The sequence below is a fragment of the Geotrypetes seraphini genome, chromosome 11 (genome assembly GCF_902459505.1).
Source record: "Geotrypetes seraphini chromosome 11, aGeoSer1.1, whole genome shotgun sequence".
Lineage (NCBI taxonomy): Eukaryota > Metazoa > Chordata > Amphibia > Gymnophiona > Dermophiidae > Geotrypetes > Geotrypetes seraphini.
The window spans coordinates 13,979,429-13,993,233 of NC_047094.1; the positions used below are offsets into that span (position 1 = coordinate 13,979,429).

The 13,805-nt window shown below is 43.8% G+C and overlaps 1 protein-coding gene across 2 annotated transcripts in view; it reads right to left on the minus strand.

Moving 5' to 3' along the window:
- The window catches only part of SDK1 (sidekick cell adhesion molecule 1), a 1,012,418-nt gene that overhangs the window by 126,808 nt on the left and 871,805 nt on the right, over window positions 1-13,805 (minus strand). For both annotated transcript variants that reach the window (XM_033963079.1, XM_033963080.1), the window contains 2 exons: window positions 10,908-10,978; window positions 1,051-1,186 (listed from right to left, as the gene is read on the minus strand). In XM_033963079.1, the coding sequence (XP_033818970.1) occupies window positions 1,051-1,186; window positions 10,908-10,978 (207 nt within the window). The remainder of the gene's footprint in view (window positions 1-1,050; window positions 1,187-10,907; window positions 10,979-13,805) is intronic.

Consider the following 13,805-nt stretch of genomic DNA (forward strand, 5'->3'; position numbering starts at 1 on the left):
TCCGAAACACGGACCGTGTTGGGTCCCTTGTTTGGTAAAAAGGTTTTTAAATATACTTTGGTTGTCACAATAAATTTTGCCTACATCGTTGTATATATCTGCAGTTTTGGTTTGTTTGTAACAGTCCATATGCTACATTAGCTGTTAACACAAAAACACATGGTGAGTAGGGTATTAACCTCCCCTTTTACAAAGGCGTGGTAGCGGCTGCCACTCGGCAAACGCTCTGACGCCTATTGAATCCCGCCATGATAATCGCCTTTGTAAAAGAGGACCTAAATATCCAACACTTTAGTAAATGGGTCTTTAGAGGGACCTTTTACTAAGCTGCAGCAAAAATGGCCTTTGTGTACCCTTTTGGAGGTTTCAGGTGTGCTAAGGCCGTTTTTGCCACAACTAAAATAATATTAAACATTGAACTAAGGCCAGTACTGGGCAGACTTGCACGGTCTGTGTCTGTATATGGCCATTTGGGGGAAGATGGGCTGGGGAGGGCTTCAATGGCTGGGAGGGTTTAGATGGGCTGGAGTAGGTTTTGACGGAGATTTCAGCAATTGGAACCCAAGCACGGTACTGGGTAGAGCTTTGGATTCTTGCCCAGAAATAGCTAAGAAGAAAAAATTAAAAAAATTTAAATTGAATCAGATTGGGCAGACTGGGTCTTTATCTGTCGTCATCTACTATGTTACACAGCCATTATAAAAAAAATTACCATATGAGCATTCACTGCCACATAGTAATCAGTTGGTATCCCTAATGTAGCACAGGAATTCCAACTCACTGCCCCCCTCACCCAATTTTTAGTGCCCAGATTATTGTGCGCTAATTTTGCATTTAGTGCAAGAAAGCCTGAGCACGTCCTGCGGAATGCCTTTTTAATCTGCATTAAGTGTGCAGTTTTGAGAAAGAGCCCCATTAAGCATGTCAACCCATTCTAGAGTGTGTTAATTCATCTCATTCCCATAGTGCATATGTTTCGCTAATACATAACTGATCGTTAGCCCCGTTTAAACAATGTAGAGTCATCAGCAGGACATGCTGGATACATACCTGTTAGCTCTGCTTGCAAGGCCGATGGGTTTGGAATGGTTTTTGATTTGGCCTCTGGACCATTCTCAGATTCCAGCTCCCGGTAATGAATTCGGTACCCTACTAAAGCACCATTAATGCTCTTGTCCTTTGGGGGCTGCAACAATTTCAGACTGTGAGGTTGCTTGAAGAAATCAGGTAGCACAAATCAATTCAAAATACCACACTAAATTTGGGTTCTGCTAGGGGTACAATGATAAAATTAAACTGCTCAAGAGTGTCATGAAACAAATATTTCACTACATATATATTAAATGGGACATTCTATAAACCAGGGGTCCCCAAAGTCCCTCCTTAAGGGCCGAATCCAGTCAGGTTTTCAGGATTTCCCCAATGAATATGCATGAGATCTATGTGCATGCACTGCTTTCAATGCATATTAAACTAAACTAAAACTAAACTAAGCCTTAAGTTTATATACCGCGTCATCTCCACAGAAGTGGAGCTCGACACGGTTTACAGGAATTAAAAACAAAGAAAGGAACTCCAATGGAAGGAAGGAGGGTTTGGTAAGTAGGAAGGTGAGGGGGGAAGGGAGGGGGAAGTTACATTTTGGCGAAAAGCCAGGTTTTCAGATGTTTTCTGAAGTGTTGGAGGGAGGTCGAACACCGGAGATGGGCAGTAAAGCTGTTCCATAGCTCGGTGATCCTGAAGAGGAGGGATGTTCCGAGCTTTCCTGTATGAGAGATGCCATTTAGAGAAGGGAAGGATAGTTTGAATTTCTGAGTGGATCTGGTGGAATGAGTGTTCGAGAGCCAAGATAAAGGAAAGAGGGGAGGAAGGATGCCGTGAAGAGATTTGAAGGTAAGACAGGCACATTTGTAACGAACCCTGAGGAAGACTGGGAGCCAGTGAAGCTTAGACAGAAGCGGGGAGACATGGTCGAATTTGCCTTTTGTGAAGATTAGTTTAGCTGCGGTGTTCTGAATCCGTTGGAGTCTGATAAGATTTTTCTTTGTTAGGCTTAGGTAGATGGAATTGCAGTAGTCAAGTCTGGAGAGAATGATGGATTGGACAAGGACAGCGAAATGATGCTGGTGGAAGCAGGATCTGATTTTCCTTAACATATGAAGATTGAAAAAGCATTTTTTTACTAGGGAGTTGATGTGGTCGTTAAAGGACAATGTAGAGTCAATGGTGATTCCCAGAACTTTGCTAGAGTGCTCAAGCTGTAGATTGGAGCCAGAGGAAAGAGGGATGAGGGAGGGTAGATGATCCAATTTTGGGCCAAGCCAGAGAAGTTTTGTTTTGGTCTCATTTAGTTTCATCTGAACGGAGAGAGCCCAGGATTGGAGATTAGTTATGCAGGTTGAGATGTTTTCAGAGAGGTTGGTGAGGTTCGAGTCAGTTTCGAGAAGGACAAGGATGTCGTCGGCGTAGGTGTAGAGTGTCGCAGTGGTAGAAAGTTGGAGGAGTTTCAGGGAGGACATATAGACATTGAAAAGAATCGGGGATAGAGGTGAACCCTGGGGGACTCTGCAGAGCGGTTTCCAAGGAGAGGATGAGGTGCCATTCATGTTGACGAAGTAGGAGCGGGAGCGTAAGAATTTTGAGAACCAATCTAGGACTGTGGAGTTTATGCCAATATCGGAAAGTTGGAGGATTAGTATGTCGTGGTGGACAATGTCGAAAGCAGCAGAGAGGTCGAATTGAAGAAGGACAGCGAACTTGTTGCAGGCGTGGAGTAGTTGGACCTTTGAAATTAAAGAGGATAAAAGAGATTCAGTGCTATAGTTGGGTCTGAATCCATGTTGGAAGGGTAGGAGAATGAATATGCATTTCCCCAATGAATATGCATTGAAAGCAGTGCATGCACATAGATCTCATGCATATTCATTGGGGAAATCCTGAAAACCCGACTGGATTCTGGCCCTCGAGGACCGGAGTTGCCCACCCCTGATCTAGACCAGGGGGTCTTATAGTCCCTCCTTGAGGACTGAATCCAGTCAGGTTTTCAGGATTTCCCCAATGAATATGCATGAGATCTATGTGCATGCACTGCTTTCAATGCATATTCATTGGGGAAATCCTGAAAACCCGACTGGACTCGGCCCTCAAGGAGGGACTTTGGGGACCCCTGCTATAAACAGTGCCTAAAGTGAAGCACCTATCTTAGCTACCCTCCCTTTTACAAAACCGCATTAGCAGTTTTTAGCGCAGGCCGGCGCGTTGAACGCTCTGCGCTGCTCCCGACACCAACAGAGTTCCTATGAGCGTCGGAAGAAGTGCAGAGCATTCAGCATGCCAGCCTGCGCTAAAAATCACTATCGCGGTTTTGTAAAAGAGGCAGGGAGGGAGGGGTTAATTAGCAAATTGGCTTTAATAATAATGATCTTTAACAAGTTCATAATTGAAGCCCATAATTACAAAATAAAATTAAATTGGGAGATATGTGCCTATCTTCTTCTGCGTGATTCTACAAAAGCTAGGCACCTAATACCAAAGTGGAGAAAGGTGCTGCTAGGCGTGATTCTCTAAAGGAGTTACCGCATTTTTCACTCTATAAGACGCACTTTTTCCTCAAAAAAAAGTGGTGGAAAAGTAGATGCGTCTTATGGAGCAAATACAATTTTTTAAACACCTCCTCCCCACCCCATTTTTTAAAATGCTGATGGCCCAGCGCGGTCTTGCTAGGAGCTTTCTTGCTGCACAGCGGCACATAGGGCAGGAGAATGAGCTTTTCGCTTCCTGCCTGGTCCCATGCTGCTCTGTGAATGGTATCAAGGGGGCGGGGGGGGGGGGGGGGCGCTGCGGGCTACCTACCACCAAACGTACCTACGTATAGAGGAGGAAAAACCAAGAAAAAATTTGGAACCAATATACATAGGTGCGTCTTATGGTCAGGTGCGTCTTATAGATCGAAAAATACGGTAGGTGCCTATAATGTAGGCCTTTAAAATCCTGGCCCTACATTATAAGCACCTAAGTTTTAAGTTAGGCGCAATTCTGTAATGAATGAGTGCCTAAGTGTGAATGACATGTAATAGGCACCCATTACAGAATCTGGCCCTATCATTCAGAAAAATAACATTGGACTGATTATATTTCTTGTCTTCCTTACAAAATCCCATGAGGAAATAAGGTGTAAAGCTTTAGAAATATTTTTAATTTCATCTGGGATATGTTTTGATTTGGATTCTGATACCCAGGGTTTGACCTGTGGTTTTGATTAGTGATTTCATGCTTTTATTTAAGAGGCATCCTTGAAACATGTAAACATCGTGTTATAAAATCAGGTCCAAATGGGCTCTTCTGGAGTCTGTCATAGGGGAAAGTATGCTGGTAGGGCTAGTCTCAGTTAGGGCGCTGAGCGGACTGCTGGACACGATGGACCACTGGTCTGACCCAGCAGCAGCAATTCTTAGGTTCTCACTTTCTATTTATAGTTTTTACTGTTTCCATATACTGAAACTTTCTTTTGTTGAAGATCAGATGTTCCTTTTCTCTCTTAACAATCACTTGGCACCTGAAATAGCCTCCAAGCGACAATGTCATGTTAGAGAGAACATATTTCGCCTTATATTCGTGTTCTCTGTTTTGTGCTTGGCTTTTACTCTTTTGTATCAATCAGAGACAGCTTTTGCTGGGTCAAAATATGCTCCCCAAAATGTGATATTTAACTATCACAGTGGAAATGACTGACGGCATGTGCATAGGGCTGTGATTTTAATTAATCGTGGGCATCTGGATCAGAAAAATATCTAGCGTGGCCCTGGTTTTCCCTGAGGTGCCAGTTGCTTTAATTTCCCAGTAAACTAGAAAGCAATACTATGGCAGCTGATCAATACTTTCCAAATAACAGCTTTGCTTGTAAGTTCAATGCTTCTAACTGATTGTTTAATTGAAGTTTCAAAAGGGGGTTCACTTGAATCCGTAGCAGTCAAATATTTAGCAGTTACTTGGTTGGCAAAGTGAAAGACTCAAAATAACGATGCCCCGAAGAAACTGGGTCTTTAGCAAGAAGCAATGTTGCTTTTGACTTTTTGTGAACAAAAAGTCCTGTGGATCATTAATTTGCTACTTTTGGTTAAATGCTGTAGTTATAATGGCTAGAGTGAGCATCTGACATTGAGCTCTCTGGCTTTCTGTGGCCAGTTGAAAAAAAACAACAGGCTTTTCCGATAAGATAAAGTAGCTGGAATTTGATCTGTGGGGCTTCTCTATTGATGTTCACTGACTTTAAAATGACACTAGGTCCGAATTCTAGCCAAGGTCCTACCCAAGGGCGAGCCTGGCAAAAAGTTAGGGGCTGCTCAATGGTAGGGGGTCAACTCTTCTGCCCAGACTGGCAAGTAGAAGAGCCCCCAACTGCTTGGTGACTGCTGGTTCTGCCCCCTCAGACATAAAGGGGTAAATTCATCATATGACATTTAAATTGGTACTGAATTGGTACTCTCTAAATGGCGCTTAGAGTTAGGTATGGCTTATAAAATAGCGCTTACTCCTAGGAATTGCGCCTAACTTTAGATGCGTCCATTTGAACCAACTGAAACGTGGTGCAAATCCTTCTGCTTAAATTAGGCGCAGCTTCCTCTTATTCTATAATTACGTGCATAAATTCTAGGATCCCACGCCTAAATTTACACACATAACTTTTACTTAAATCCAATTAGCGCTAATTGCTTGTTAGGGTGACAATTATCAGCGCTAATTAGCTTGTTATTCAGTTAAGTTGTGCATGCAAATTGGGCACGTGCAACATAATTGAATAACGCTCATAACTCAAAGTACGCGTATATAGAATATACCCCAAGACATCATGTCGGAGGAGATTGGTATTGAAAACTGCTGAGCTCTAAGGCCCCACACTGCCATTTACTGCTTTGGCCTGAGGGTGGCAGCAGTGCAGAAAGGGGCATGAGGGGCAATGATGGATGGGGGGTTGTAGAGGGGGAAGTAGAAGGGGAGATGCTGGATATGAGGTTGGGATGGAAGAGAAGACGATGGGGTCATCTTCATTCTTTCGCCTGGAGCCCATTCTATGCTCGCTATGCCATTGGTCCCACCTAGTCCCAGGATATAGAACTTCAAAGGGAAGGCTCTCAGTTAGGTTCTTCTTTAAGAAACACGTGAATCAATGCAAAATTCGGAACCGTTGGCGCATAACAGATGAAGCAACGTAGGCAAAGTGTAGGCTGATGGCATCACACTGCTCTTCCACCATTTTTTCAAGAGGGAAGTATCAAATAGATTAGTGTAATTCCCTAACTCTAAATACACACACACAGTATAAACCTTGTAATTCGTCCCATAAGTGCCTGATTTCTGAGAAGACCCTCACTTTTGTACCCTTAAATACATGTTACCGCTCAATCAGATATGTCAAACTTTAATACAATCTATTGAGATTGTGAATTGTAAAAGTTATTTATCTTATTTTCTGATTGTATACATACTGCGGCATGGAAAGAGAATCAACGTAAGACTGGAGAACATTTCAGGAATATTTGCAATATAAAGGGAGAGATTTGTTGATTATTCGTCAGTGATCGGCATTACTGGGTGGTGCAAGTTTTAGGATTTCACTGTGGAAGTAATGTTTTTGCACAACTTACATGTAAGGAAGAGAATTCTGTTATGTTATACAGATTTTTCTCTTTCACCTTTACCTAATTAGTTTAAGAAAACTGGACTAACTTGCCCAGGAATTCCAAAATTAAACTCCCCCTTCCCTTTTACTAAGTGTGGTGGAGGTTTCTATCGCGGCCTGGAGCGCTAAATGCTCTGATGCTCATAGAATTCCTTTGAGCTTCAGAGTCTCTACTGCGGCTAAGTAAAAGAGGACCTAAGTTAAGAATCATTTATGATAAAAAAAATGATTTAAACAGTTTCCTAAACTGAAGATAATGCCCAAAGGAAGCTGATTCTAAAAATTAACAAATTGCTATTGAATTGACAAAGAAAATTGTACGATAGGTTTCACTTTCTTGGCCACAGGAAATTTTAGGGCTCCTTTTACTAAGCTGCGCTAGCGGTTTTAGCGCGTGCTGCAATGCCGTGCGCGCTAGACGCTAATGCCTCCATTGAGCTGGCGTTAGTTTTTGGCGCGTAGCGCGGGATTAGCGTGCGCGGCAATGTAACGCCTGCTAAAAACGCTAGTAAAAGGAGCCCTCGGTTGATCAAGATTTCTCATTTGATATTTAGAAAGAGGATTATGCAATAAAGTCACGAGATGAGTCCAATATTTTGGAGCATTATCGGTCAAGATCCTGAAAACGGTGACTCTGACTCTACCAGACCCTCCCAAAGGTATAAACTATCCTTCCCCTCTCTACACGGTATTCGCTACGCAGGCAAACTGGGAAAATCCCTTCTCTTCAGAATCACAGGTCTTTGGAACGACCTTACGACCCCGCTGCGGAACCTGGGCTCCCTCCAATTATTCCGCAAGCAACTGAAAACCTGGCTTTTCATTAAAATGTAATTCTATCCCCCCTTACTCTTCATGTAAACCTTTTTTTCCCTTCTCTTTCTATATTTTAAGTTCTTGTAAACCGTGCTGAGCTCCACAACATCCGTGGAGATGATGAGGTATATAAACTTAAGGTTTAGTTTAGTTTAGTTTGATTAGTGGTAGAAAGTTCAGCCCTTTGGCCTAAATAAAGATGTGGCCTAGGATGCTCTTTTATAAGTGAAGGTTATGGTCTTAAATTGACACATATCTGTTAGACATGCTTCAGGGCTGAGTCCCTTGTAGGGGTGAGGGAGGGGTGGAAGATTTAGGCATCCCCTTCTCGAAGATGAGTTGCGTGTTTCGTGGGGATTATGCCTTGAATTCTACAGACGGTGTTTGATGCAATTGCACTATGTTCCTGAGTTTGGATTGGCCGGCAGGGTCAAGCCAGGTGGCCTGAGTATTTCTTCTCCAATCCTGGACTTGCTTTCTACTAAGTCATGTGCCTGATTTTGCCTCTAATTCTTGCTTTGTTGTTTTCTCCTGGTGTCCTAGTTCCTATTGTTCATGTTTTACATTTTATTTGGGTTGATTTTTCTTTATTTTACCTCATTTATTATTGCGTGCACAAAGCAAATTAGGAAAATGAAGGTGAGTTACATTCAGATACACTAGGAGCTCCTTTTACTAGCGTTTTTAGCGCACACAGGATTTTAGCGTACGCTAAACCCACGCTACACGGCTAGAACTAGCACGCGGCAGTTCAGCGTGCGCTATTCTGCACCTTAAAGCCCTAACGCAGCTTTGTAAAAGGAGCCCTAGGTATTTCCTTGTCCCTAGAGGTCTAATTTTGTATCTGAGAAAAAGGAAGGTTAAATCACTTGCCCAAGATCGCAAGGATCAGCCCTGGGGTTTGAACATTTAGGGCTCCTTTTACTAAGGTGCGTTAGGGCCTTAACGCGCAGAATAGCACGCGCTAAATTGCCGCGCGCTAGACCTTAATGCCAGCATTGAGCTGGCGTTATTCTAGAAGCGTACCGTGCGGTTTAGCGCGTGGTAATTTCATGAGTGCGCTAAAAACGCTAGCGCACCTTAGTAAAAGGAGCCCTTAGTCATCTCTTCCTGTTTCTTAAACCTACAGTGGTGCCTCGCATAACGGCCGCCTCGCACAGCGAACGCTGCGCACAACGAACTTTATGTCTTGATTCGTACAACGGACTTCGTTTCACACAACGAAGTCGCCCGAGCTGCATCCTTCCGGGGTTCCTGCGGGGTTGGATCGCAGCGGGGTTGGTCGAGCCGCGAGGGTAGTCTCCTTCTCCTTACCTGCCCTGTCGCAGCACACAGCCGAACGGAAATCTTCCCGATGTCAGCGCTGACGTCGGAGGGAGGGCTTAAGCAAAGCCCTCCCTTCCTCCGACGTCAGCGCTGACATCAGGAAGACTTCCGGTCGGCTGTGTGCGGCTGCGGCAGGGCAGGTAGGAAGAAGGCAATGGCGAACGAAAGAGGGGGGAGGGGGCGGTCCGCCCTGAAGAATGTGCACAGCCGGTCAGGTCCCCCGATCGACCGACAACAGGCCCGGCCGACAAACCTCCCTGCCCTATAGCCGCGAATCTAAATTACCTCTTACAGCAGCTTCAATACTCCAGCTGCTGTAAGAAGGTAATTTAGATTTGCGGCTACAGGACAGGGAGATTTGTCCGACCGGGCCTGTTCTGTTGTCGGTCGGGTGCAAAAGCGCCACAAAGGTGGAGGCAGGGAGGGAGGAAAGGTGGAGTGGAGAAGAAAAGACGCTTAAGGGGGGAGAAGGCCGCTGAAAGCACATGTTGGAGCAGGGGATGAGAGGGAGGGAGAGAAGGGGAAATATTGGACAAGGGCAGAAGGGATGCTAAATCATAGGGTGACAGGCAGAGAGAACAACAGGAAAAAGAGTGGAAGCAATCTTGAACCCTGAGGGTGAGGGCAGAGAGAGGTGGTGAGATGATTGATCATGGGGAGAGGGACAAAAGGGAATAGAGATGGGATAGGAAGATAGTGGAAGTAAAAGGACAGGGAGATGTATGTTTTTAGATGTATCTAAATAAAAATAATAACCAAAAATTTATCTTTTTTTATGTCATCTTAGCATATTTTATGCTACAGAACGAATTATTTTTTTTAACATGTATTGTTATGGGAAAACACGTTTCACATAACGAACTTTTCGCATAACAAACTTGCTCCTGGAACCAATTAAGTTCGTTGTGTGAGGCACCACTGTATTTCCCAAGTTTCTGTTTTGGGACTTCGATTGAGATCTTCCTTGCTTGTCGCACTTTATTCATCTATTTTTTTTTATTGGCCATTTTTCAATATATTTCCAACAGCAGAAACAAACCAAATACAATCTAAATTCAAAGCCAACTAGCCTACATTATTAGAGGAAGATATTACTAATTTTTAAAAAAAAGAATATATATAAGGAAATCAATTAGGTTTAGGTTTATTTACCCCCCTTTTACAAAACCGTAGCACGGTTTTTAGCGCCAGCCGTGGCAGTAACAGCTCCGATGCCCACATGAGCATCGGAGCTGTTACTGCCACAGTTGGCGCTAAAAACCGCGCTACGGTTGTTTGTGTTTAAAATGGAGGATGCAAATGTTTTGTACATCGCTTAGATTTAAGCGATTAATACATTTTTAAAAATAAATAAATAAAAGGGGGTTGGGGGGGTGTTCAATTTCTAGCCTGTCCCCCCAGGGAAGGTCAGAAAGGGTTACATGAATACATCCAGATTTATCTTGGAAAACACATAACAAATTATGGGGTCCTTAGTATAAGGACCCCTATGTTAATACAATCATAATAAATCTAAATTTAAATTTCACATTCTCGTCAAAATTTAAAATCCAATGTACTATTTCTAGTTAAATCATATTTACAATACTTCTAAACAATAAACTCAGTTACTTATCTAGGAACCAAACAAATGTGTTTTAACAGCTCTTCGACAGAGGCTACTAGGAAGCTCGAAAAAGACCCCGGTGAGTCATTTTGATAATCAAGCGGTAAAATAGTGCCACACTAAACTGGCTGGAACCAGTTTAGCGATCATCGTCAAAGGCACGGTAAGTTTTGAGAATCCGGCCCTATATCCAGGAAAATTGTCCTCTTGATGAGGTTGTTCAGATCTCCTGATCTTCCCACACTTCTTTCCTTCTCTTGTCTGATATGGCTGGTGCAGAAAAGTACCGTTAACGCTATGATTTACAGCTAACCTTAGAGGGCCAAAAGGAAACTAAACTGCAGACTCTCTGCAGAATTTCCTCTGCGGTCATTCATTATCTAATGTCTTCATTCCAATAGCAAGACAGGTCTTATAAGTAAAAGTAAGTTTCTGCCAGCTAGTATATTACTGAAGAGCTTTGACTTCCAGCTGTCTTACCTGCCACTGGACAAGCACTGAGGTAGTGGTATGAGGAGTCACAGACAGAAGATTGGGGGGCTCGTCTGGAACTGAACAAAACACAAACCAATTATTCCACATTTCTGTCTACATAACTGAGTGTGATTGAGAGCACTTTTCTATAGTTCTCCTCTTTGCCCTATCTTTATTTGTCTTTGGTGAAGACATGCATCTTACATGATTCTATGACATCAAGGGAGAAGTTGACCATCATCTAGCATACACTACATGGTGGAAAAACTCACATGCAGTTAGTAAGAGCACGCTTCCATAATATTAACTATCACATGATTGGGAAAGGGATTGGGACTTGTGAACTACCTAGTTTTACAACCTCACTCAAAGCACTTTACATACAGGTTCTTCAAGCATTTCCCCTATCTGTCCTGGTGGGCTCGCAATCCATCTAATGTACCTGGGGCAGTGGAGGATTAAGTGACTTGCCCAGGGTCAAAGGGAGCAGCAAAGGGTTTGAACCCACAGCCTCAGGGTGCCGAGGCTATAGCTCTAACCACTACATCACACTCTCCTCCAATACAATATCAGACGTGAGCCAAATATAGAACAGTGAAGCCATTATGACATCACTGATGAGGTTGACTCTTAGGCACTGGTGGAATGTGGCATTATGACATCACAATATGAGCTCTGGAATGTTGCCAGGCATTATGACATCAGGGAAAGGGACTGGGACTTGTATACCGCCTTTTTGTAGTTTTACAACCACATTCAAAGTGGTTTACATACAGGTACTTCAAGCATTTTCCTTATTTGTTCCAGTGGGCTCATAATCTATCTAATGTACCTGGGGGCTGTAGAGGATTAAGAGCTAGATTCACTAAACCTCCTTTGCTTCCCCAATCCGTGCAGGCTCGACGAATTGAGAAAACAAAAAAAATTCGAATGAGGGCGATCGGAGGAACGTCCCCCTCCAACCGCACGGATTGCTAGTATGCGATCCCGACACATGCGCAGACCATCTGTAGATGGTCTGCGTATGCGTCCAAGAGCCGTCTAGAGCTGCAACTTTTTTTTCTTTTACCTTTTACTAGCCCAGTGAGCCCGTGGTTTTAACCCACTTAAAACCTGCAGGTTAAAACCACGGGCTTGCAGTGTGGAGAAGGGCAGGAGAGTCAGGGTGGCAGGACAGGAGAGATTAAGGGCAAGAGCAGGGCGGTGAGTCGGGGCGGCAGGCAGGAGAGATTCGGGGCGAGAACAGAGCGATGAGTCAGGGCGGCAGGCAGGAGAGATTTGGGGCAGAGCATGAGATCAGGGCAGGCAGGAGATCGGAGTAGAGAGCAAATTGGGGCAGGCAGGAGATTGGGGCAGGAGATAGGGCCTGAAACAGGGCAGATCGGGGCAGAGAAGAAGGGCAGAGAGCAGGGTGGCAGAAGGCAGGACAGTCAGAAAGGACTTCAGCGACTGGTCCTCAGCAGTCACTTCTTGTGTTGATCGGCCAGCCCAGTCGGTTTGCAAGATTTCTGTAGTGAATCGTGTCCCTGCCTACTTTGCATGCTGTTCCCCTCATTTGCATGCACGGATCGGAATCGGATTGGAGGAGAGTTAGGTGAATCGGGCCCGAGTAAAATCGGGTCACAAAGGGGTCACAAACCGATTGGTACACAATCGGTTTGCTTAGTGAATCTAGCCCTAAGAGACTTGCCCAGGGTCACAAGGAACAACGCAGGGTTTAAAAAAGAGAAAAACACATCTTGTTGAGATTTTTTGTGACTGTATTTATCATTATATCGATTCAACAATTCTTAAGTCTTTATAGCCATTAAACCTTTTAGCTGTGAAGAATATGTATGGTGGTATCATAAATGTTCCACTTAGGAGGCCTTATTATGGTGTTTCAATTTCAGAACTATAACGCATTCAAAAGAGAGTACCGTATTTCCCCATATATAGGCCACGGCCTATACAAGGGTTTTACAAACCCGTGTATGGTGCATGGCCTAGTTATATGGGGCGGCCTATATAAAACTTTTACATCATCCCCCCCACTCCTGGTACCTTTTTAGGAAAACCCCTTGCTGGCGCGTGGCTCGGGTCTCCAGCGGTGCAGGGCAGCCATGAGGTCAGTTCTCGCAAGTCTTGCGAGTCCCGCGAGAGCTGATGTCGGCCATTCAGCGGGCAGTGCGGGGGCAGGCCGGATGCCTAAGAGATCGCGGCTGCCCTGCTCCGCTGGAGACCCGAGCCACGCACCAGTGAGGGGGCTTCCTAAAAAGGTACCAGGGGTAGGGGGGATGAATGTAAAAGGTAGGGGAGGTACCCGAAGAAAAGCCATAGCTAATTCCATGGGGCGGCTTATCTTCCAGTTTTTAAACATAGGCCACCCTTTTCTGTGGCCTATACATGGGTGTGGCATATGTAGAGGGGCAGCCTATATGCAAGGAAATACGGTAACAATGTTTTGATAATTATGAGAATCAATACAATCTACTGTATATTTGATTTCTATATCTGATAATTAAAAGAACATCACTGTAGCTGTACACCTGCGAACAGGCTTTGTTTTAAACCACCCAGAATTAGATTTTGCATAAACTATGGCCTAGAGCACTGTCTCTCAAACTTTTTTAGCTCCGGCACACTAAATGGAGCAAATGTTTTTCACGGCACATTATAATTGAAATTATAAAATTGCAAAACCAACAAAAAATAAAATTTGAGAGTTATTTATTTAAAAGTTCTTTAAGCTATGTCTAGGTAATTGTACCAACGGAGAAAGTAAAGTACGGTAGATAGAATAGAATTGTTAATCAATGTGATGGATGAGCTTGTTTTTGAGGGCAAATTAACTCAGTGTTCACCAAACCCACATTTCATCATCCACTATCTGCAATTGTTCTCTTTTTTTTTCGATTTAATTTC